The sequence below is a fragment of the Ciona robusta genome, chromosome 4 (genome assembly GCF_009617815.1).
Source record: "Ciona robusta chromosome 4, ASM961781v2".
In the NCBI taxonomy this organism is placed as follows: domain Eukaryota; kingdom Metazoa; phylum Chordata; class Ascidiacea; order Phlebobranchia; family Cionidae; genus Ciona; species Ciona robusta.
The window spans coordinates 6,932,589-6,959,212 of NC_143238.1; the positions used below are offsets into that span (position 1 = coordinate 6,932,589).

Below are 26,624 nucleotides of genomic sequence, written 5' to 3' on the forward strand. Positions count from 1 at the left end.
CGTCCTATACAAGTCACCATCATCAGTATAATGATAACAATCAAAGTGCTTATTTTACATTGCAAGCTCTTTACAAAGACTGTAAAGTTTTGAGCGTTATTGCTTACATGATAGTCTGAATAAGGCGTCAAAACTTTGTTAATTTAAACAAGTTGCCAGAATTTCTATATGAGATTTAATATTATGCTTGGTAGCAACATCGCATATAGATTCTCATATTTGGGGGTTTCCCATTAATATCAATAAAACAAAACGTTATAACGAGTCAGCAATTTTTCATCATGATTCAGCACTGTTCGTCCATGACTCATCAAATAATTTGCCGATTCATCCCGTACTTCGGGGCATTACTTCACGAAACAATTGACCGGCTTTTTTCGTTCCAATCCATTCCCGACAAACGAAGGTCCAGGATTGACCAATCACAGGGTTCCGCACGATCACATGATCACACAACCAATCAGCATTAAAACCACCGTCGTCGTGCTCCAATCGGATCTGTGTGATTCAGTTTAAATTAAAGTTAAGGGTTGGCAGATATAGAAATATTGTCCATAATACTTAACAAAATAATATAAGAAAAAAAATTATAAATGAAACCCCAAAACAGAATCGAACCACAATGTATATTACCAACTACCAATTTCTGACTGTTCCATAACAATGTTATGACAGTTTATTATTCATATAATAACCTGAACAGTTAAGTAGACAACACTTTATTGCATAGAAGAAGATATTTATTGGAATATAAGATAATATTTATCCCTATGCCAAAGTATCTCACCTTGGTCAATTCCCCCAGGTCTAATATTTCAAGGGTAAATTTATCGGTTTGTTTCCGCTCAAATAAATCTCGGAATCTTTGTTTCAGCGCTCGACTTCCAGAGTCTCCGTTCTCACCATATATGGTAAGCTTGACGTTAGCATCGGTACCCGCACCTGGTGGTGAACAACAATATACAATAATCATGATATAGTAGGGTGGGGTAAGATGGGACGTCCCACTCCCATTTGGTAGTAAACAAAAGAGATTCAAAGAATTATAAAACCGTTTTCTTATAACTCCCATAGACTGTTGTTAATTCTTTAAAACACAATTAAGATATTTGAATATTATGTGATAAAGGTGTACCATCTTACCCCACCCTACTATATATTAATTTCAAACATATCATAATCTTATTACAATTTTTCTGGGGAATTTGACAAATGACCCTAATCAATGAAAGAAATTTGATAAAAAATTGTTGTATTGTTGGCAATTAATCACTGAATTTTAATTAACGCAATCAGAATAGACAAATAATAAACAACCATCTAATATTCACAACCATAAACATCTTATATCACCTTTTTCATCAGCGGTAACCACGGTAACTTCATATTTGATTGGAATGAGACTTGACATGGAAACTGTTCGTCCCTTGGTGGCGCTACACTCAAACGTTCGCCCTCTAGTGTTCGTTCCATCCTCGTTGCTCACCCATGCGTGACAATCGAACTTATATTGACCCCCGTTACCAGTTTCGATTGTGACATCCTCAACGTACCATCTTCCCATATCTGGTGGGCATATACGTTAACTTGGTAAAATGGTAATTATTTAATTTGATACAAAATTCTTTAAAATTTTAGTTATTATTCTTTAAAGAAAACAGTCTCAATATTTTACAACAATATTTGAATAAATTCATTACTTTTTCTTGGAAGTATTTTCTATATAGGTTGGGTTCTACAGTTCCTTTGTATTCTTAGCTTTACAACCAATTTACGTAACTATTCCAATATTTCATACTCTGGTTTAAACCCCACATCTTATTTAGGACCTCACCCATATAGAACATAAAATCCAACAACCCACCGTGCAACCCTAGTGTGATCGCCTCCATCTTCCCCACATCTCCCGCATCCAACTTCACCTCGGACTTCTTCCCCCGTCCCATCTTCCCCGACCTTATCTTCAATCTCCGTGACTTTCCCATCTTCCCATGGAGGATGATCCATCCATCGCATGAAGAGGCCGCGTCCCGTTTGTCCCCCGTTGTTATGGTGGCCGTGTACTGCCCCACCGTGTGACCTGGTGACAATCATGGAAATACTTTATATAAAATTGCGAAATAGATTCTTTGCATTGACTTTTATTCTAGACCCCACTAAGGCAGTTTATAGACACTAAATAATAGAGATTTTATTCTATAAGGGTGAGGTCTTTAGTGAGACAAATCTGGAGCGACCTAATACCCATAGTGCTACCTTCTAGGCTACATACGATACCATGGTTAAAACAAACATACAAAGTTGTGTTTATACCTTCAGTAGCCTGATCAAGATTAGAGCAAGTAAGTTCTCTTATAGTTTGTTTGTCGTCTTCATCATCAGCCAACCATCGACTGCATGGGAACATAAACTTCTGTTGCGTTGATTCATCAACCACTTCAATGTATTCAAGATGCCAACCTGGTGTATGGGGGTGTTCACCAAGATATTATGGTGCACATGATTGTATATACGTATGTATATAAAGACAGGGTATAGGGCCATGGCTCAGTTGTTAAGCGCTGACATCGAAGGATACCGGGTTCGATGCTCAATACTGATATAGTGATATGTGTATGTGTCCTTGGGCAAGAAACTCAGTAATTGCTCCAACCCAGTGTTCACTAATGGGTTGTTCAAATTGTCAACCAGAAAATCCCTCTTTCACAAAGTTAAACACATTTAACTCCAAGCTGCTTTTTAGCAGTGATATGCCTTTAACAGGTTTAAACCAGACACATTTACGATGCTTAGCACTGACCACCAACTCACCTGAGCTGAAACCTTTAGAATCATGCCACACCCTCAGTTTCTGTAGTTGACCGATACTTAGTTTATCTTGGTAGGTGAACACATCCAAGCTGTCACGTTCAAACTTGTTTTTATGAGTTTCGGATTCTTTTAAACGAAGCTCTCCTGTGTCCCCAAATGTTCCTGTAGGTTGTATAAGATATCTATGAGTAAGTCTGGTGGTTCAAACCTTTTATGAAGCAAAGCTGGCCAACCTATTTGTTTGATTGAAATTTTAAAGCCAATAATAATGATAAAGATAAATGCAGAAGTTAATATGTATGAAAGAAATCTTCTGATAATTGTTTGTATTTTGATCTTAAAGAATAGAAGTTCAAACAAACTATAGCCAGAAGATCTTTTTCACACTAATATAACAATAATGACAGTAACATATATATACATATGTATATTATAGAAAACATAGAAACTTACCAAACACAATACATGATACATTAGCATTGGTTCCAGCAGATCTCATGTTGCTCGTTTTAACATTGAGTTTATAAGTTGTCTTCTTGAGCACGGACCTCCCACCAACTGAGGCCGATAACTCACGAGATAAAGTCTTCTCACCAAGTTTCTTGGACAGCCAGCTATCACAGGGAAACACAGTGACTTTACCACTGTTAAGATTGCGCAGTTCGATCTGGGGTATAAATGGTTAATAAGACAGTCGTTATAACACGGAAGTTCATTCACAGCTATTGTTTTCGATACAGGCAGATCCGGACACCGTTATGATTCCCACAATTCATAGGCCAGATGCCATAACTCCTTCACACAATCCCTTCTACACCCACGTATATAACGTAATCCCTCAACCGAAATGCCCTGCCATGCATAATATTTCCCTACACCCCACCTTATCACAGAACCAATCCTGCCTTTGTCCCCTCCCATCATGACTTATCCTAATCATCTTCAGAGGAGCAATCTCCTCCATCTCCACGTTGAAGACATCCACTGATCCTCGCTCCAAGAGGATTCCTTCCTCCTCGGACTTCTTGATTGTGATGTCAGGAGCGTTTCCCTTTGTTCCATACACGCTCATTGTGATCAAACAGTCTAAAACAATGGGGTATTGTCAATAAAATGCACTATGGGATTTTCCAAATTGTCACCCACACAGCAAAACAATCACCCCCAAAGCTACATACGTTAGAACTTGTATGCGGGCACAAGGTGTATGAAACAGAACACTCGTGTTATAATAACTATCATTTGGGGTATTTGGTCAATTGTGGCCTAAATCCTAGGGCCCATGGCGTGCCACGCTGCGGGACCTCACCCACATACAATAGAATGACTATTATTACAATGACACCCACCTGTCCCAGCATTAGGAACATTCCCTGTATGTATTGTGACCTCATAGGGGATCTTAGCTTTATACGTCAACTTTTCGGCGTCATCGATTGTGAAGATTCGGGTCGTTAACCCATCATCCTTGCTCCTGTTATAATGTTTCTATGTTATAACTCGACAGTGAGCATGAGGTGTATGAATACACCATGTGTGTCTAATGTATAACAAGACACCTATGTCATAACCCGACAATGAGCATAAGAGATACTATGCATAATATACCACGTTACCTTGCAAGCCACTTGTGACATTTGAAAGTGAAACTTTTCCCTAATGTTGGTTGGTTGATCATCACGCTCTCAATGAACCATTCGTCATCCACGCCAGTGTGGCCGATCTGTGGTGCAAAGTAGTTAATATAAAGGAGGTTGATGTTATAGTTATAGGTAGCACCCTGAGTGTTGGGGTACTAAACCTACATCCCAGGTCTCAGGTGTGCCTAACTAAAGACCTCACCCTTATAGAATAGAATCTCTATTATTCAGTGTCTGTAAACTGCCTCAGTGGGGTCTAAATGGTAGCACCTTGGGTGTTGGTGCTACTATCTAGATTGGGTGTTGGTGCTGATGGGGTTGATGTTAAATATGGTAGCACCCTGTGTGTTGGGGTAATAGACCTACATCCCAGCTTTTGGGTGTGGCTCGCTGAAGACCTTATGTGTATAATAGATTATCCATCCAGCATATCACACCCCCCAACAGGCTGTTACAATTCGCAGTCTACACCCTCCACCATCTCACCTCAATCTTCTTGATGGTTCCCACATCAATGGCATCAATGTTGAACGACTCCACTGTTCCCTTCTTGAACTTACCAGATGGTGGATCAAGAGTTATCCTGATGGGAGGGAAAAGTTTTGATTATTAACCAGAGGATATCGGTTTAAGGCCCTGCCATCATTGGGGGTGTATGTGTTTTAGAGCAAGACACTTAGCAGTAATTGCTCCTACCAAGTGGTCAGTGATAAGTTTGTCAAAATGTCAGTGATAAAACAGATTATACCTGGTAGCAACATAAGCAATATGCTTTATCTGATGCTCTATCTAAACAAATAACATTGAATTTTAGTTCACGTTTTTAAAGGTACCTTCTTGATACTTTTCCTTTTTTACTTGGTCCGTATATTTTAATGAACGCAGATGCAGTGCTACTGCTGCCTTCATCAGATCCTGTTTCAATCTTCACTGTATATGGGATGGCTGGGGATAAAGGGTATTGGTTATGTATTGCAGTTTGTGGATAAGCAGGCATGACTTTTGGTTGGTTTGGTCATTTATATCCTTGTGGGTGGGAACTTGAGTAACTTATCGATGGTTGCAATGTACAGTTATACAGTAGCATTTTATGATACACACTAAGGCTTACTTGGTCCTTCAGGAATAACATCAGTAAGAATCGATTTCCTTCCAATACTTCCCCCACTCTTAGTTGTAGCAAGACTTCTTTTGGTTGAAGTTTCACCATCGTACCCAACAACGTATAACGATCTGTATAAGGTATTAACAGGATTAATAAATTGTAGATCTGTATAATGATCGAAGGTGAACAACTGCTGTCATTTTGTAATGACACAAAAAATGTTATTCAAAATTACAAGCTATGTATTCAGACTTAACATGAAATTTATCAGTTAAGTTTATTTTGTGAACTTTTAAATTGAAATTTTAAAATTTCAGGATATTTATTTCTTAGAAGATAAAGAAGACAGCGTACAAAAATAGATAACTATACATAACAGGGTATGAAAATAAATAACTATACATAGCAGGGTATGAAAATAAATAACTATACATAGCAGGGTATGAAAATAGAAAAATTATACATAACAGGGTATAAAAATAGTAAACCTTGCAATCTTTCCATCATCTTTCCCCTTAGCCAACCACCTCTCACAGTGGAAAACATATCTGTTCCCTGTGTCTGTGTCCTCCACTTCCACTCGGTTAAGATTCCATGATGGGTTAAGAAGAGCGTTATCATGGCGGATGTGAACCTTGAATAACTTGCCAAGATCAACTGCGTCAATTTTAAAGATGTCTTCCTGCAGGTAAAGGCGTGTTATTGTATGTTGTGTATAGAAAACTTTAAACTGATTGATCTAAGAAGTTTATAAATATACCTGATCTTTCTGCATTTTAGAAGCTTGTTTGTGACGGTTATATAGGGGGCTTACCAAGTACTTTAGGCCAAGAGTAATTCACAGAGTTTAAAGATAAGTATTTTGATCCTAAATTTACAAATTTAATGTATTGGTAAAGACACTTGACATAATTAACCCAAATGCACTTGGTTCAAAACCCACCAAAGTCAGTCTTACCTTTCCCCTTTCAAATTTATCGGTGTTTGTTTCCGATTTGAGAAGTTTTCTTTCTCCTGTGTCACCGTTTTCACCATATATGGTAATATAGACGTTAGCATCGGTGCCAGCATTGAAAACATCACCGGTGTATACATGGACCTTGTATTGTTGATCTGTATTGTGTAATAATGTTAACATTAATCGGTTTATTACTAAATAAACTTAATTATATATAACTGTGTTTTTAAGGTGTTTAAATTAAATGTTTCTTAAAATAGGCCTTTGCAACTGCGGAGGAAACAATACAAAGTTAGTTATTGCCATCTATATTGTTACAAGCCCCAACTTAACAATCTATATAATATACGCTAATATAATGGCAATATTGGTATAATAGCAGCAGAAACGCAAAACCAAGATTAGGCAAATGTGATGGCGTGTTGGAAGCATATGTGATATAGCAGCAGCATGGTTACCACCAATTATACACCAAAGCAATAGTGGATTAAAATAATAAAAATAAATTGCACAATAGGAAGGGGAATTAAAGTTAAACTTATTTAAGATAAATTATCGCATTGTGACACGAACACCACATAATATGGTTGGTTGCGTGAGGTAATTCTGAGAAAATGGAAAGGTTAAATGGAAAAAAAATAATGGGTTTAATGTTATGCAGTAAGAAATTAAACTATGTAGCAATAATTACTGCTTGCAACAATAACATGATTGTGACAACACAAAGAACACTAAAGCAATGATTATGTTGTGATAATACTTGATTATGACACAACACACGACAGCAATGACAACATACCTCAGTACAAGTAGTGTAGATCAAAGTTACGATGTGAATGCAGTTTTATAAAATATATAATTCAACATGAAAAAACACAGAATGGTGTATGGAATGATAATCACTATCTCAATATTACCTGTGCAAATAATTAAGATCAATAGGAGGCTAGACATGAACAATTTACTAGAAAAAATAAACAAATTTAATTATAAAGAACATTGTGTGAAAAATAAACAAATGTAGAATGATATTGTGACAGTGAGTATAATCATCATAATGACAGTGATAATTGAAACAAGACATGTGAAGGTGAGAAGTATGTTCATTATTATACAAACAACAAGTTCCTGGTGTCCAATAAATTTTCAGTCATCTGAGGAGGGGGTGTTACTCCCCTTTAAATTTTCTTCTGATTCATCTGAACTTGAACTGGAACTCGATGCTTTACAACCTTCAAGTTCTTCAGCTATTTCGTCTTCAGAAGTTTTATCACCATTCTGTGTTGCATCATCTTGAACTTCATTGCAAACATCTTCAACTTTTCCATCACCATTTTCAATATTGTCTTTTAGGCAATCATCCATAACTTCTTCAGGAGATCCTTGAAGTAGATGATCTTCCTGAAGAACATCTTCATGAAGAGATCCTTGATCTACATGATCTTCCTGAAGAACACCTTCATGAGAAACTTGATCTAGATGATGTTCGTCAACATCTCTTTGAGATCCTTGATACGGATGATCTTCTTTAAGAACATCTTCATGAAGAGATCCTTGATCTAGATTGTCTTCATCAGCAATCTCAGGAGTTTCTTCACCAGATGTTTCAGCAACACTCTCATTCGAACTATCATCGCCAAAACTTCCTTCATCTTCAAGATTATGAACAACTATTCTACCAACATCTCAAACAACCCAACATTCATGCACACTACCAACAATATACATTCAAATCTTTATAAACTATCCACCTCATTCACACCCTTAGTATAAAAACCCTTTAAGACAACCCATATTAAGAAACCAAGAAACTATTTTTTGGTATAAACAAGTAAGTATTGACACAGACAACCGTGACATATTCGTATATTGATATTCTGGTACCTACATATTACCCTAATAATCTCAACCACCTACTTTTCAAGCTATCCAACTTTGACTCCGTTCTCTTCAACTTTCCACTTTTAGTGACTTTCTCTTGAACAAGTTGTGTTGGTACAAGTTCCCTAACGATTTCACCATCGTCTTCATCTCTAGCTAACCACCGACCGCATGTGAACGAATATGTCTCTGAGCCCTGTGTAATGTGGGTGGGTAAACAGTGTTGTTAAGCTAGTGTATTAAAGGTTGGTAATACGTGGAGACTTATCTACGGTTGAGTTGCTGAAACTAAATTTATATTCTTACCTGAACTTTTTAGCAAATCAGTAATTGAACTGAAAAGAAAGTGAAGTCCAACCAAAACCAACACCAGTGGTTAGATAACTGACTAATGCCAAGAATAAAAGCCCAATGTTGCTACTATTGTCACATCAGTCTGTATTATCACTAACTTTTAAGTGACCGCATGTTACATATGTTTCTATATATATCCAAGTGACAGCCACACAACCACAACTTCTGTACCATATGCTGGTATACAACATTACATAAACAACAACCACCAACCTTAGCTCCTTCAAGCAACCTCCTGATCTCTACTTTATCAAGATGCCACCCCGCTCCCCATCCCTTCCCATCATGACCGATCCTTAACTTCTCAATCACTTCACCAACATCATCGAGCTCAAGAACAAACTGAGGAAGGAAGTCGTTTAGATTAAATATCGGTAAATATATAATTTGGTGGTAGCATTCAAGACGAAGTGTTGCGAAATGTCTAAATGACAAAAATCAAATATAACGAATTGCTTAGTGTTAGCACTTTGGGTGTTGGAGTGATGAACTTAAACTACATGTATCAGATGTGCCTCACTGAAGACCTCACTCTGACAAAACATAATCTGTATTGTTGAGTGTCTATAAACAGTGTAAGTTGGATCTAGATGGTGTTGTGGTAATGGAAAATATGTACGAACACAATAGATAACAATGATGCTATAATATAACAATTGTACCGTATCAACACTCTTCTTATTGAATTTTGACTTCCTTTCATCTTTTGTTGGACACAAACTTGTTTTCTCTGTAGACATCCCATCTCTTCCATACAAAACAACGTAAACATCGGCGTCTGTTCCTGCTCCAGATACCTCACTTGTGTAAACTGTCAATCGAGTTAAACGTAAGTATTGGGTATAGAGAATAATATTAAGCATATCGTTATATGTTCCATTCTATATGGGTGAGGTCCTACAGCGAGACACGTGTTGGGACCTGAGATTTAGACCAGAGTTGACTGAATACACCAACGTCCAGTTAGATAGCAATAAACTTGAATGTGTATAAAAGATTTGTCAAACTTCTGTTATAGGTATGTCGGGTTCCAACTAAACCCAGCCCTATATGCTATCGAAGAAAACAAACCTGTTATCTCATAAGGGACTTTAGCTGCGTAACCCACAGTTTCATCCATGGCAAGGAACAATTCCTTCTCCAACTTCCCATCATCTTTATCTTTAGCAATCCACCTTCCACTTGGGAACCTCCACTTCATACCAAGGGATGGGGCGTCTACTTCTACATACTCAAGGTACCAACCTGGGGGGAGGTATGTTACAGGTATGGAATATACAACACATTATAATGGGTATAGATCCATTTTTTAACTGGTATCGTGGTATGTATAAGTACACAATATACTAACATTGGTATAAACACTTAGACAAGTTTTGAAGGTATGGATACTTCATTATAACTGGTATAACGAAAAAGAAAACATCTTGATAACATGCACCTAATTTGCCACATCATTCTCTTGATTTTGTTGAATTTACATAATTTAACAAGTTTAATATTAATTCGTTTACAAATCCCAAGACACAACCGCACACCTGGTGACAAGCCAGCATTGTCGTGACCGATCTTAACTTTCTTTAGATTGCCAAGATCAGCGGATTCCACCGTGAAGACATCCGTGTGGTTTCGTTCAAATTTATCGCGGTGCGTCTTTGATGTTTTAAGATTTCTATGAGAAAGAATACACTGAATGTGATGCCAAAAATCGAAACTGCTGGTATAAATATTTATTTTCCAATTTATGATTTGCAACTAAGATTTAAAAAAGATCATATACATGAAGATAATATAAATTCTTGCTGTGTCTTAAGTACATAATACAATTTTTTTATCTTTTAAAAACAGTAGCGGAAAATACTACTTAGTCATCAACAATTGCTTACATCATTCCTGAGTCGTCGTTTTCCCCGAATAGCACGAGGTATACGTTTGCATCAGTACCCGATCCCCTGATGTCACCAGTCTTCACTGATACCTCATATGTGGTGAGTTGGGCTTTAGTTTCAAGGGCAATAGCATCACGAACTGCCACACTTGCCTTCCTACCACTACCTTGCTTCTGTTGCAATCGCTGGTATGTTGCCTGCATTGTGAAAATGAAATTCTCAAACACTTGGTGACTTTACAGCACTACACATACTTTAACATAGCAGGGTTGAGATTTTGGCAAAAAAGTAAGCATTACAGCATAAAGAGTAAAATTTGTGGCACATAATGCTCTGCAATAAAGTTGTCCATTCATTACAGACTTTCCAACAGCAGGTTTTGGTAGTGCAACCAAAGCCACGGAAAAAGGGGTAAAATGCATAGATTGGGATGCTTTCTTTTTTCTTGCCACCCTTAAGATTTCTGGTTGCAATGTCTTAATATTTGCTACTACAGTGATATTATTATTCACTTACCACATCCACAGGCACCAGTGTTCGCTCAATCTGTCCGTCATCCTCATTGGTTGACAACCATCGTTGGCATGGAAACACCCAAGTTTGACCTTTGACTTTGACCTCAACACGGTCAACGAACCATGACGAACCAAGCTCACTGTTGTCATGACGAATCTTTAACTGTGTAGGGAGGAAATAATTACAATTTGGCTTCTAGGGAAAATACTTTTATAAAATATACAGTTTATAAAAAAAGGAAGAAACTTAAAACACTAACCTTTTTAAGATTACTGAGATCAGCAGCTTTGAGTTTAAACCCATCAACTTGGTTTCTTTCAAACTTGTTGATGTTGTCAGATTTGTCCAGTTTTCTTTCACCTGTCAATCAAACATGTATTAGTTTTATTTTGGAGTGGACCTCCAGCGGTGTAGAGAAGAGCCCAATTGGAATTGTCCCAATAAATTTGGATTTCTCAAGCCAGATAACTTATTGACAATTTATTGGAACTTTTATTTGAATGAACAGCTGATTACCTGAATCACCGTTCTCTCCATACAAAGTAATGAAGACGTTTGAATCGGTCCCAGCTCCATATTTGTCCCCAGTGTAAACATCTACTGAGTATTCCAATTCTGTGGTTTTAAGATTTAAATTAGAATAAATTAGTAAGAAATAGTTACAGGTTAAACAGTGCATCCACAACCATACCTTTATTTAGGACAACACAACATATTTCGCTAACCCCCCATCAAAAACACAACAATATAAACATAACACTCCATACTGTAGCTTACATAGCAAAATATACACCAAACAACCCAGCCCCACCTTGCAAAGCCTCATCAATAGGTTTCCCTGATTCATCGGTCGGGACCAGCTCGCGAATAATCTGCCCGTCATCCTCAGATTTATCGAACCAACGACGACAAACAAACCAATAAGTTTCAACTTCGTTTTGATCGTTGGATACCATGGACTCTGTGTGTGGTTGTGTATGGTTAATGAATTGGGAGTATTTGAATAAATATAAGATAGAATTCTTTGCCTGGTAGGGCAAGTTAAGCAGCAAACACTGTAACTCTACACACCTCCTGCCTAAATTGTCAGCCATATAGAAAAACAATCCTCCTCAAAGTTACATACGTGGTAACTTATAAGCGGGCACGAGGTGTACGAAACAGAACACCCGTGTTATAACCACTGCCGTTGTCCCAACAAGCCACAATCAGGAGTCCCATTAATTAACTAATTAACCCTAAACCTCGTCTTCTCTTCTTCCTCTTGCTCGTCTTGCGAACAAATCTTTGGATCTTCACAGAATCAAGGAACCATCCGGACCCGACTCCCCTCCCGTCATGTCCGATGCGGATCTTTGTGATTGGACCGATGTCGGGAGCCTCGATCTGTGAAGATAGGAGTAACATGTAGCTGGTGACTGGTGTAACATGACATTTAGTTGGAAACCATTGACTGTCCATTATCCCGCTTGCACATATTCTATTCTATGTGGGTGAGGTCATGAAATTAGGGGCAGATTTGACCCATTACCCAACAGGCTGCTTATGTATGCTGTGTCTTACAACACATTGCAGCTGGCCATACATCCACAGCATCGCATAGTATATTATAAACAAACCAATCAACCACGCAAAACCCCACAAACCTTAAACTTATCAACGGCCTTCCTTTCAAAGTTGTCGGTTTTGTTTCTCAACCTGATCACCTCAGACTTTCCATCTTCCCCATATAGTTGCACAACAACTTGAGCGTCAGTTCCCCCATTCATTATGTCGCCTGTTGTTACTGTGATCTCGTATGGCAACACTGAAAAATTGTAAAAAAAAATTGGCAACACTCTGGAAACGTATGAAAAAACCCAACTACAAAGAGTTGCAAACTTTGATGATTGACACCGAGTCCCCGAGTTAATTTAACTTAATAGATCTTCTACATGCATGGCCATTTATAGCAAGAAAGGGGAAGGATGCTGTTTTATTATATATGTCTCACTCATAAAGCCTCAATCATGTTTTAATGTAACAGCTTACATTTATCTTGTTGCCTTGTTTGCGTTGGGTATAATTCAACCTCAGTTTTACCATCTCCTTCATCCGATGCCAACCATCTGTGATGTCATAGTTAACATTATAAACACTTTAATGGATACTTGTTAGTAAATCAAGTCTATACATTACATTTAAATTGTAGAATGGTACACTGTTTGTTGATTAATACTTTATAAAAGTGAATATGCAACTTATACTGGAAATGGCACTCAATTTATGCAAAACCAAAGAAGAGCATGTTTGTTGTTCATTCTGTATACCAATAGACTGTTTAAGTTTATCTAAAAAACTGGTTTGTGGTTTACCCACCTGTTACTTTTGAATGTATAATGCATCCCTGATGACGGAACGTCGATTTCAACTCCATCCAAGAACCAACCTGCTCCAACCCCACTATCATTGTGGCCTGTGTATATGGGGTGTGTTATATATGTATATGTATGGTGGGGCGCTTATCTATATACAAGAAACATCAAATCATCTAACCCAGTGGTTCCTTATAGGTTGCCCAAAAGCCACACAATAAAAAAAATCCTCCTACATCCGTTTTAGATTGACTGTTGTTACCCCACAACGCAAAGATAAACAAGTTACAACCATTTCAACATATGTATATATGCATAACATAAGCAACTAAACCAAATATATATTACACAAAATAACCACTCACCGATATAAATTCGTTCAATCCGGCCAATATCGGTTGCTTCCAGTTTAAACCGGTCTGTTCTGCCTCGTTCAAATTTGTTCCGGATATTTTCACCTTGATGAAGTTTCAAACGACCTGTGTCGCCGTCTGACCCGTAGATCTATGACGGAAGTTGAGATTAATTATTATGGTTGGGCGTGATAGTTGGTGTGTGTATTGCACACCATGCATGGTGGGTTTACACACTCCGTGTTTGCTGTCGAGTTGGAATACTGTCATGTTTATCCTTATGGTTGGGAAACACAAAGAAATTATAGATTAGTATAATTTCTTTGTGTGGTCACAAAACGATACTTGAAGGAAATAAGAGGAGCTTATATATATACAACAGGTTAGACTGAACATACTCATACTAATTCCAACAAAGTATGTTATAAACCAAGTTACCACACCTGTATATAAACATCAGCATTCGTCCCCGCTCCCCGCATGTCACCGGTCTTCACAGAAACATGGTACGAGGTCGCTGTGTATAAAAAATACTTTGGTTAAATATGATAACAATAGTGAACAGTTTATTTATTTAAGTTTTACTTGCTTTCTCTGTAATAAACGAATAAACGACAGAAGGTTACAACACCAATGTTAGAAGGCTATGTAAATAGATAGGCATAAGATATACACATATATATATATATATATAATTAAAACTCACTGTTAAGCAATTGAGGCGAACCTTCTGAAGTCAACTCACGAACGATGGCTCCGTCATCTTCATCTGTGGCGAGCCATCTGTGGTGGATTGTTGTTTAAGGGGGGTTGGTTTATATATTAGATGTACAAGTTTTGGTAACTTTATATGTTAGAGTTAGGTGGTCAAAAAGTTGGTAGCATTATACTAAGTACTCAAAACATTGTAGCTATATATGTTAGATAGTCCTTGATTGATAGTCTGATATAAAATACCAAAGAGGTGTTTTAGACTATATGAATATGTTTTGGAGTTGTGTATTTTTATAATATTTGCATTTTCAGTATAACATAAGCACACAGCTATGCATACCGATCACACGGAAAAACTGTTGATTCTCCGTTTGTTTCATCTCTCACAATAATCTCTTTCAAATGCCAACCACTACCTGTAACATCATGTATTTATTGATGTTTAACTGCCATAAATTCCTGGTTAGTCCTCGTTTTTTCTTAAAATTTTTTAGTCCTTGGGCAAGCCACACTTCAGGTGGAGTTCTTCATGTGACGATAAAGACAGACAAATGGTTGGTCCAATACTTTAAAATCACAAATAAAAATCACAACCCAAACCTCTTGCAGACTACCGTTCACTAGTATGGGTAGTTACACAGTATAGTTGAAATAATGGGATACTGCAGTGTGGGGCATAAACACAATAACTCACCAACACCAGAATCATCGTGTCCGATCTTCACTTTGTTCACGCTTTTCAAATCAACAGCTTCGATGGTGAATTCATCAGACTGTTATGTTAGTGATATATTGAGTTTCTATAAACTGCTTGAGTGGGGTTTAGATGTTAGAACCCAGGGTTGTGGCCCTGTGGTAATAATCCAACTCTGGCCTAAATGCCAGGTTCCATGACGTGCCAGGTCAAAGGACCTCACACATATAGAATGGAAAAACCGGCAATATATCGCAATGGCTTTTTCTAAGTATTCAAATTCCGCTAACTCTTTATCATACACATACACTCCACAACTCACTTGTCCCCGTTCAAATTTATTCCTGTTGCTCTTTGACGCCTCGAGTGGTCGATTCCCGGTATCACCTTGACGACCGTATAAACAACAAAACACATTGGCATCAGTCCCAGCGTTCCGTTTGTCCCCTGTTACTACGGTAACTTGGTAACGAACGAGGGGCTGGGGTCGTTTCTCCCCGGGGCCAGTGGCGGGGATTTCCCTGATGATTTGCCCATCACCCTCGTTGCTATAGAAATATTATATATTAAATTATAGAAATAATATAATGATTTATCCAATGTAAACATACACCCTAATATATAATAGAATACACAACAAACGAAGTTGAGTCTAACTAATAGTGTATCAAAGAGATGAATATTTTGTCAATAATCAAGGTCCCTTATTGATACAGAGTGTTTTACTGTGGTTTCAGTAACAGAATATTATAAGTCAACGTGCAATAAACAATTCATCCCAACCACTTACGTGTCCAGCCACTTCTGGCAGTTGAAAGTATACGAACTCCCCTTCTTCCCACCCACAGGTTCCAATACTATCTTGTCCAAATGCCAACCTGAGAATGGATTGGAATCATCGTGCCATACACGTAGCTTGTACATGCGGCCAACCTCTGGTATGTTGATCTTTATGGTAGATAGATATGATAAATACAATACACAAGTGTTGTGATAGTATAACATATGAAACAATGCCCAGTTGTATGGTGTAGGTATGAAACTTGTTTCTATATCTTGTATCTATAAGTTGCTTAGAATCAGATGTGACAAAGGAAATAAGTCAGCTATAAATCTTTATAAACACTTTTGTTTCCATTGAAATTTAATTTATAAGTTATTAAACACAAATGGCTTGTTGTTTGTCTGCTAGATGTAGTGACCACGCTTCCTCCAACCAATTAAATGTAAATATGTTTTAACAACTGTCGCTATTTAAAGTCTTTAAATAATTATTAATCTTGGCTACTGTAATCAGAGACAAGTAAAACTTATCATAATAAATACAAACCTTAAACTTGTCCTTCTGTCCAGTTTCAAAGTTATCGGTTTCATTATCGAGAGCTATCTCATCAGATTTACCATTTTCTCCATAAACCTAAACACAAGATCATTTAGAACAAGAAACCAAAATAACCAAGGACACATAGTACCCACAATGAGCCTTGCTTTATTTTCTAAGCTTCCCAATATATAGTACGGTGGGGAAAGATGGGACACCATTTTGTTCTAATTTCTAGTCATATTTGGTAGTAAGCAAAGATCTTTCAAAGAATTCCAAAACAGTATTATAACAACTCCCATATGCCGTTGTTAATTGTGTAAAACACGATCGGGATATTTAGATAATATGTGTTAAAGGTGTCCTATCTCCCCCCTACCTACTATATAACATAATACACAATCCCATATGACACTAACCTGGATAAATACATTGGCATCGGTTCCAGCATTTCTTACATCACTCGTCCAAATCAAACAATTCCAAGCACTTTCTGTTGAAGAAATATCAGTGTTAATATGATCTTCAATAAGATATAAAAAAGATAGTTGAATAAATGCCACATAAAACTAAAAAACAGCAACAATTGATTGCCACAAACCTTGTCGCAGTTTTATGACATTTAAAAATTTCCACTGTAAAATAGGCAATCTAATTTAGTAACCAGAGTAATATAATAATAAGTTATGCCGCTTACTTTGCACAACTTGTTTCCGCAACGACTTTGATTCATAAAGTTCCCTTGAAGTCAAACCATCTCCCTCGTCCGTGGCGAACCATTTACGACAACTGAACACCTGGGGGAACAACAAATATATTAGTGAAACCTGGGAGAACAACAAGTACAAATATATTAGTTCGGTTATGAGAATATAAGAGTAAAACATCTGTTGTTGCTGAGTCTCTAGTGTTTGACATTTTAATCTGAAAGCGTGGCATGAGTGTTTTGGAATTTAAAAATGTGTGAAACAATTGTTGCAACACTGTATATAATTCCAACCTGTTCACACCCATTAGTTGGGCAAGTCACAACAACTTTATCGAGGAACCAACCGGGTCCAGACCCTGAGTTGTCGTGTCCGATCTCTATGTGGTCAAGTGGGCTCAACATGGATGCGCTCTCTACGTCGCAAATGTCAACACGGTTCCTGGGAGGTGGGGAAGGTTAATGGTATGATGTTATATATAATAGAAAGGTATTGATGTAATGGTGTGACCCTCACATATGCTGCCCATCATGCTTATGTATGTGGCAGGTGGCAATGGCAGTTGTCATAATCTGAGTGCTCTGTTTCAAAGATCTCGTGCCCGTTTACAAGTTACCACATATATAAGAGTTTTTTTTACTTTAATTAATGACCACTGGGTTAAAGCAATGTTTGGACACAATACGCCCACAATGGTAGTAGTATGGAACCTTGATCCTAGTATTATTACCAAGTGCTTCATCAACCAATCACCTTTGAAACTTTCCATCCAGAACAATCTTCCCTGAACTTAGTTGACCTTTCTTGCCTCCATATAAGGTAATGAAGACTTCAGCATCTGTTCCTGCGCCTCGTACATCACCTGTGGTTGATAAGTGTGAGTTGTTGTGTATATGTGGCTATCCATGGTTGCCACTCCTATGCCCACAGTCAAGCTGCTGAAGCTATTACAGTGTGTGGATAAGCAGACATGACTTTGGTTGGTTTGGTCATTTATATCCCCTTACTTATATATTAAAACTTCCTTATACTCACCAGTAAACACTTGTACTTTGTAAGGGATCCCAACATCCCCTGCACCAGCCACCAACTCCCTTGTAATCCTCCCATCATCTTCATCCTTGGCAAACCAACGTTGGCATGGAAACGTATAGACGCAATCCATCAGAGTGTCATCCACCACAATTTTGTCCAAGAACCAACCGGGTGAAATACCACCATTGTCATGACCTTTGTGAATAATAATGGAATATTATGAATCATAATGTAGATCTATTACCCCAACACCCAGGGTGCTAAGACACCCACACACATAAAGTTATCTCACCAATTCTGATCTTTTTTATCTTCCCAATATGCGGGCATTGTAAGGAGAAAGTATCTTTCCTTCCCCGCTCAAAATTATTCTTGGAATCATCGAGCACAAGTTGCCCGGAGTCGCCGTGGTCGCCGAAGAGCGTGATCTTCACCGTGGCGTCCGTGCCGGCACCGCGCATGTCGCCCGTGAAGACGTGGACCACGTATGCATTCACTGTGGGCATGGGTGTGTTAGTAATGGAGTTTAGTTTAAGGTCAATGTAAGAACAGTTGCTTGTATTATAATGTAAAGATACCAAGTTCAAGGCTTGATGCTGCCACTAATGTTATATCCAGTTTTATAGAAAACAAATTACCAACAAATACATACGTTGTAAGCCGGCATGGGGTGTATGAAACAGAACACCCAGGTTATAACGACTGTCATTGCCTCGCCATACGAAGATAAACATCATTGTACAGCTTGTGCATTAATAAGAATATTATAGGAAGGCTAACTTTTAGGTCTTGCCAATGGATCTGTGCTTCCCACTAAGTCTCTGAATAATTGTTCGTCATCACTCAACCATTGACCACACGGGAAGAAGATTCGTTGCGATGGTTTCGACATGTCAACTACAACAACCTGGAGAATGGGTGTAAGTTTATGTGACTTGACTGGATTGTCAAGTCAAAAAGCTAGACAGACTTTTACTCATAGGCCTGTTATAGAGGCTGATTGCTACAAAGTGGAGAGTGGAAGGCAGAAACACTGGGATGGATGGAAACAGTACTATGTTTGTGATTTGTTTATTTTAAAATATATTTAAAAGCAAAATTGTAATATGGCCTATTTCTTAGATCTGCTGTGCTTTTCCATAAGACCTCACCCATATAGAATAGAATGTGCATATACAATGTTGGGGTAATGGGCAACTCTGGTCTCAATCCCAGGTCCCATGGCGTGCTTCACTGTAGGACCTCACCCATACAAAATGTGCATATACAATGCTGGGGTAATGGGCCAACTCTGGCCTAAATCTCAGGCAACATGGCGCGCCTTACTTGCAACCCACCCTTTCAAGAAACCACGCTGGTGCGAATCCTTTCTCATCAATCTCAACACGGACTCGCTTCAAGTTTCCAACGTTCGCCGATTTCAATCGAAACACATCAGAATTCCCTCGTTCAAATGTATTGTGTCGACTGTGAGGTGTTGGTATTAAATAAATGAATGTAACTTATTTATCCTTACATGGCGCAGAGTATCCACATATTAACACAGGTTTTCTGTTTCATGCTTGGGTTAATGACTAGGGATGTGCCGAGCCGAGCCCGAACTCAAAAGCTCGTGCCCGAGCGTCTCCTTTTTTGACGCTCGGCGCTCGGCTGAAAACTGGGCCGAGCGCCGAGCCTTATGCTATAATGTTGCACGCGAGAGCGAAAAATATTAAAAATTAAAAAAGTGAAGCTACTAAAAGATAACGAGACTAGTCAGCGTAGCTTTCTCTTTAATTGTTTTTCGTTCGTTGTGAATTTGCTCTCTCGCAAGTAACGAATCGCAACGTCAGCAATTTGCCGGTATCGAGTTACAGCCGGTGTCGAATTACACGAGCGCCCAATGTTTTCGTATCACATTTTAAATAAAAAGCCAAAAACTCTTAAACTTTTTTATAATGAAATAATATAAATTGCTGCAACTACGGTTTTGCAACCCCTAAGCCACCTTTACCGCAGACACGCACGCAGCCAGAAAGTGCTAAGACGCACACACACGCGTTGCATTCAATATAACATTCCTTCGCTTGGAATTAGAACAATTTTTTATTCAATTGTCACGTCACGTGTCCTATCGCAACGTAACTATTAATTATGACGTTTTATAATATAACAATCGGGAGGAATGTGCCCACTGCCCAAGTTGGGCAGCCCAACCAACCACGAGATCAAAACATCGTGTATCAGCGTCACATTTTTACACTCTGCGCCGGCGTATGAAATAAAGGAAGACGCATGCGGTAGCATACATTCCACACGTAACAAACGAAGCAATCGTTGTGAATTTATTCTCGTGAAAAATGACGTAATGAAACTCTGGTTCTCGTGCGGCGCCATCAAACGATGTTTTTTGGCTTCTGTCCAAGCTCGACCGGGACGATACTTTGTAATATCATATTACAATTTGCGTTGGTTCTAATTTACTGATAGCGTCGCTCCTCGCTCTTATATTTGTATCAATTAAAATTTACATAATCGCGATTTACCTGCATTAAACTAATCATCAGAAACAAAAATTATACACAAACTACAGATCGTATGGAAGCGAATAAAACACGATTGTTTTCCAACAATCTCGTTTGTGATGTAACGATCGTAAAGGTTTATTCTGACGTAAATAATCGTTACATTATCCAAGATGAACATGCGTAGAAACTTGCTAGTTGCGCCACTGGCTGTAACAGTTATAAATATTTTTTTAATTAAATACTTTTTGTATGAATTTTACATTTTGCAACAGTAGGAATTATGAAAAGCGAGACGCGTCTTTAACCGCAAACCACGTGTTCTGTATTATTTTGATTAGCGGCGCTTTTCGGCTGAATAGGAACGCATTCTCGTACGCCTTTCTCCTTGATGACGTCATAGGTGCTCGGGCTCGGGCTCGTGCCGAGCTTTTCGTTGAAGCTCGGCGCTCGGCGAACCCGAGCTTTTTCAACTTCAGCACATCCCTATTAATGACGATACATATGTTATCAATCCGAGTTTTTAAAACAGGGAAGATAATATATGATTTTATAGCATGCGGCAACATGACACAAATGTTATAAATTCAATTTTAAACTTATTTTGATGAAAAGAATTGTTTAACACAGTTACCATATATACAACTAGGGTATTTTTTTTTATCAAATTCTAATTAAATTTTTAAAATACTTGGCAGATAAATTCAATTATTATGTGCCAATGTTTACACCAATAATATCAGTTGTAACAAATATATAATGCTACCTAAAATACATACTCAGATTTCAGCTGTAGTTTAGGAGAAACACCTTTTGAACCTCTCAGTGTGATGAAGACGTTCGCGTCCGTACCTGCCCCACGTTTCTCACCTCATATTTAAACAACAATGCCCATTATTATAATAACAATGGCATTCCATTCAACAAATACAGGGTATTATGACATCACAAGAGGGGGAATTTTGAAAGTATACAGACACCAATATTTGAAACATAATAACTATATTGGTAGTAATAAAGACATCATTCATGTTCATTACAAATTATGGCCCACATGATATTTAATACAAAGCAATTATAGTAGTTTCTACGGTAACCAGAATTTTTCACACAATCGTTTGAAATATAAACTTCACAAGAGTATAAATTTAAAATGTGATTTCAGTTTATACTGGCACATTAATATAAATGATTTCATAGGCATAACGTTTGTTACAGATAAATTAATTTAGAATTTGAAAACCTAATAGCATCTGAGGTTATACGAGCATGATAATGTAAATAATCTGTTTGGTTGTAACAAACCAAGCAGTGAATTGATTTGAAATTTCACCAAAGAATACTTGGGTGTTTGGGTAATGAGCTAACTCTGATTTAAACCCCTTTACTCAAAGAAATATGAAGTACAAATATAATTACCAGTGACGGTCGTAATCTCATACGTTGTACGTTTCGATTGTCGACCCGAAATGGCCATTAGGTGTCGCGTGAGCTGACAGTCTTCCTTGTACAACGAGAGCCATCGATCGCAGGGAAAGGTGTAAGATCGGTCGTATTTCGTGTCTTCAACCATCACCTCCTGAGGAATAGGTGGATGTCATGGGTTGCTAACATGATAATTGAGTCTATTATCGAGTGTATAGTAAGGCCTAGATGGTAACACCCTGGGTGTTTGGGATATAGGCTTCACGGGGAGGCAGGAATAGTTAGACAAACAATCCTGTGAAACAAATCTAATTTACTGGTTGTAATGTTTACTGATTAATACAGACACAGTGCGGAAAATTCCAGAGTTTGCTTGCCTACCCTGGTTTGGCCTATATGGCTGGGGTAATAGACCTGAATCCAAGGTTTCACAACAGTGAAATATAGAAACATCTAACCTTAAGAAACCAACTATCCCTCTCAGATATTCCATCATGTTCCACGATCACTTTCTGTATTTCACCAATATCGGGACCTGGAGGTAAAGATGGTGGAAATGTTAATTTTAAGAAAGAACAAAAAAAATGAGCAAAATAGAAAATAGAATCAAATATTTTACTAGTTAATATATATTGTATAAGACCTGGGACTAATAGTGTTTAACACAAGGTTTGGATCATGGGTTTGAGAGTCACTACCCCGAAAGGACTAATTTGTTACCTTTATGTTTGAATATGTGTGAAGACCCTTTTGCGAATCTAAATGTATTTATGTTGCTTTGACCAGATTTCTTGAATAACCTCCATTTTGAAACTTTGCCCCTTCTACCAACTAGTTGGATGAATACCTGAAGAATTTAAGGTTTAATATGGAGATTGGGTGATACTGGGTTCGAATCCAGGCCAGGGTTTGGTGAACCAGGGATCCTGGATTCGAATCCAGGCCAGGGTTGGAGAATCAGGAATCCTGGGTTCGAATCCAGGGCAGGGTTAGAGAACCAGATATCCTGGTTTCGAATCCAGGCCAGGGTTGGAGAACCAAGGATCCTGGGTTCAAATCTAGGCCAGGGTTGGGGAACCAAGGATCCTGGTTTCAAATACCATCAAGTAAACTCACCCTCGCATCAGTCCCACCACCTTTTTTATCCCCGGTACGAACAGTAACTTTGTAATCGACATTTCCTTTTGAATGTTTTGAACCAGATGAAACTTTTCGGGATTTTGTTGACCTGAAAAATATAATCATAGTCATTGGACTCATCATCACATGATAAACACCAATAATAACACTGACTGTATTTTTAAAGTGGTACCAAGCAGGTGTTAACTGGCGGTTATAACCATTATCTAACGACATTGTTTGTTTAAAACGCTGATGTGGGTAAAACAATATTAGATGTAAATATGTGGTACCTTGCTACAACTAACCACTACAACACTAATATAATAGCAACTTTATAAACAATACTGCTACAACTCCTGCACCTGTTAAAGGATTGTGATCCGGTGAACCGACCAGATCTTGAGAAACTTTGTCCACTGATGTTGTTCGCCCTCACGGCCCCTGCCGACCAACTTCTGCGACTCTGTAAATAAATAATAAAAATTGTAAATAAATAAATAAAATGAATTCTTGAACTTTAAGGCCATGAGCACATTCAGGTGCCTTGGATTCGTTTGTGGCACACTGAAAAGAAAACAAAAAAAAGAAACTGTAATGTTTACTAACTTTCATTTTGCTGATTCCATTCTCTTACTCTGTTTAAATTAATTTGACCTTATCAGATTTCAAGAAAAAGAAAATTACTGCTATATTAAATATACATCATGCTTACTGTCAAACTCAACAATTGAAAATACACAAAACACTCACTGGAGGGGGTCGGGGAGGTTGGAACTTTTTCGCGAAGAAATCAGAGAGGTGAGGGTCGTACAACGGGTCATAGGGTGGCATTGTTACCAGTTTCCCGTTCTCCATACGTGGGTAAACTGTGAGGGTTCCACTAACCGCCATTCTTCCACCACTACGGGGCGCTGTGGAGGGAAAATATGAGGTTTCTATGATAATAATAAGAATGACACATAATTATTAGAAAAATATATAAAACGAATAATAATAATAATGCGTATGTCAAAATGTCAGATGTTACAAGTATATCAAAAAGGTATAAATATCAAAAAGACTGTTTTTATACAAAACTAACAGTTCTGCTGAACAAATTATTGGCTTTGAACCTTAAACATAAGGTTAACGGAAGATAGGAAATACTGAGGTGTTTATTTCAACTTGAATATATATCTCATGTATGTATTGAATATATATAGGAATATATATTATAAAATAGTTGTATTCAATATGTTTAAATTATAAAGAACTCCCAACCGTCCTTTATCAAGCATTGATCTTTGGTTATAATATTTGTTTAACTATTAATCTCCACCACAACACCCCTAGAAATTATTTCTACAATACAAGGCATAATAAGGTGTGTCCTTGAGTGAACAACAACTGAATAAATACAACGATATTAATGCAGGCTTCAGCAGTCAATAATATATCTTTTTTCTAGAATTCAACTTTTTCAATTAGCTAGACTTAAAAAAAGATTTTTTTTAAATTCTTTTCAAATATTAGACAATGTGAAATATGATATCCTATAAAAAAGTTTTTGTTAATAACCATTAAAAGAAATATAAAAAGGTTTCTGTTATTATACAATGTGTAATATGATATTAAACTTACGAGGAGGTTCCGGAACATATCTTTCTTCTCTTCTGTTGTAATGAGGTGTAAATGTGACATCATAATGCATAGCTGATGACCTCACAGGCTCCTTATAAGCGGTGGTTGGTCGTTTCGGTTGAATCGGTTTCTTGAAACTTGTTGAAGTAGACGTTGAATGAACATGGGCAGAACCTGGGCGACCTGCGTGTTGTAATGCTGTGTGATGTTTGGGTGTTCTGTTACCTACACCTCGTGCCGGCTTACAAGTTACCATGTATGTAACCTATTTATCCTTGCATGGCGGAGCAACGACAATCATTAAAACACGGGTGTTCTGTTTCATACACCTCGTGCCCGCTTACGAGTTACCACGTATGTTCTTTTGTAGAAATTCAATGTTGTATACATTACATTCACTCACCATAGTTAACCACACCATGACGTGACATGCCATAGGGGGGTGTAGGGTCTCGTATATAAGCAGGTTGCCACCCTTGTGCTTGACGTGGTGGAGGGCACAACCCCGGTTGTAACACCATGGTCATAGAAGGGGACGAATTCATAAACTGCATCTTGTTATAATGGTAATGTCATTGTCTGAATCTGTGTCATGATGCAATAAATTATACTCGAGTAAATGAGGCCGAATAATCAACAAATTGAGTGATGCTAAACTGCTTGTTATTATAGTGAACAACCCTTCCGCTAGCCACTAACCCAACGATATTATCCTTTATAACCACTAGTCTAATAGTCACGTAGGATTTTTAACTGTTACAAATGAGGAAAAGCTACACCTATGTTTTGTCTTTTTGAATCTTTCCCGCGTGGATGGTCCTGATATTAAGTGTATAAAGTACGTAATCCAACCGTCCAAACTTGGTAAATATAGGCGATACCTATATTTGATCTCGTAATTATTCTGTCAAACCCTGTGTCAAATCATATCTTGTTTCAACGTTTTATCTTTCGGGGATTTTTCGTCTAAACAGCGTCGGGTTGCGTCACCATAGAGATTTTATTGTTTACCTTGCGTAAACTAATTCAAGCGGTTAAAACTTAACCATAGAAATAACATAACAGTTATTTTGGGAAGTTTGGAGGTCATTTTCGCAACTTTTAAAGATAAATAAGAAATAAAAAATATGTTTACAAGTTCGTATTAGTAGAATTTATCATTAAACACCTATAATTCTATATTTAAATGTATGTTATAATGTATGCAAAATATATAAGAAAACTTCTTTTTAATTAAACACTAAAACACAAATATTTTTGTCATTTTAAATTTACATACAACAAAAATACGTTTAAAATTATGTTATCTTTTCTTTATATAAGCTGTATAAGCTGTAACATTTCAATGGCAAGTGTCACGTGTGTATTAACCAAAACAATGAATATCACCTGACTAGAAATTCTAGAAAGTAAAACCTCGAAAATCTGTTTCATTGTTACAAACAAAGGGTGTTATTATCGAACAAAGGAAATCTTAATATCTAGAATTGGGTTAAGAAATCAGTCATCGAAACTATTATGACGACCTAATGATAACGTGTATTTCTTTATCTTGGTTAAAGCGAAACGCCGGTCAACACGAAACAATGGATAAGTATGACGTAAGAATGGTAGATCGCTC

General features: G+C 37.6%; 1 protein-coding gene across 1 annotated transcript; it reads right to left on the bottom strand.

Annotated features, from left to right (window-relative positions):
* Window positions 1–127: 127 nt before the first annotated feature.
* On the bottom strand, window positions 128–25,911 carry LOC149737201 (lipoxygenase homology domain-containing protein 1-like). The gene is made up of 54 exons (XM_089875919.1): window positions 25,407–25,911; window positions 25,004–25,186; window positions 24,134–24,294; window positions 23,746–23,846; window positions 23,378–23,489; window positions 22,982–23,108; window positions 22,720–22,796; window positions 22,256–22,415; window positions 21,616–21,706; window positions 19,670–19,799; window positions 19,113–19,239; window positions 18,625–18,828; window positions 18,333–18,527; window positions 18,051–18,159; window positions 17,591–17,738; window positions 17,288–17,387; window positions 17,010–17,083; window positions 16,600–16,686; window positions 16,060–16,217; window positions 15,592–15,817; window positions 15,270–15,348; window positions 14,916–14,991; window positions 14,568–14,644; window positions 14,305–14,378; window positions 13,874–14,012; window positions 13,513–13,609; window positions 13,186–13,262; window positions 12,801–12,961; window positions 12,399–12,540; window positions 11,966–12,115; window positions 11,671–11,769; window positions 11,414–11,514; window positions 11,155–11,316; window positions 10,636–10,835; window positions 10,288–10,421; window positions 9,821–9,994; window positions 9,412–9,560; window positions 8,963–9,091; window positions 8,432–8,591; window positions 6,515–6,669; window positions 6,045–6,238; window positions 5,563–5,684; window positions 5,285–5,396; window positions 4,938–5,034; window positions 4,428–4,534; window positions 4,161–4,285; window positions 3,695–3,897; window positions 3,265–3,478; window positions 2,812–2,973; window positions 2,314–2,460; window positions 1,865–2,080; window positions 1,354–1,566; window positions 788–942; window positions 128–498 (listed from the first exon to the last, which is right to left on the bottom strand). The coding sequence occupies exons 1-54, from the start codon at window positions 25,555–25,557 to the stop codon at window positions 328–330; spliced, it is 7,494 nt and encodes a 2,497-aa protein (XP_089732045.1). The 5' UTR covers window positions 25,558–25,911; the 3' UTR covers window positions 128–327.
* Between the last annotated feature and the right edge of the window lie 713 nt (window positions 25,912–26,624).

Bases quoted from the DNA above. Each gene is read 5' to 3' on its own strand.
- LOC149737201 (XM_089875919.1), bottom strand. From the start codon at position 25,557: ATGCAGTTTATGAATTCGTCCCCTTCTATGACCATGGTGTTACAACCG. The intron at 17,739-18,050 runs GTGATTGGTTGA...CCCACCTCCCAG, and splicing joins CTGGATGGAAAGTTTCAAAG to GAACCGTGTTGACATTTGCG. The intron at 6,670-8,431 runs GTAGGTGGTTGA...TACACAATACAG, and splicing joins AAAGTTGGATAGCTTGAAAA to ATCAACAATACAAGGTCCAT.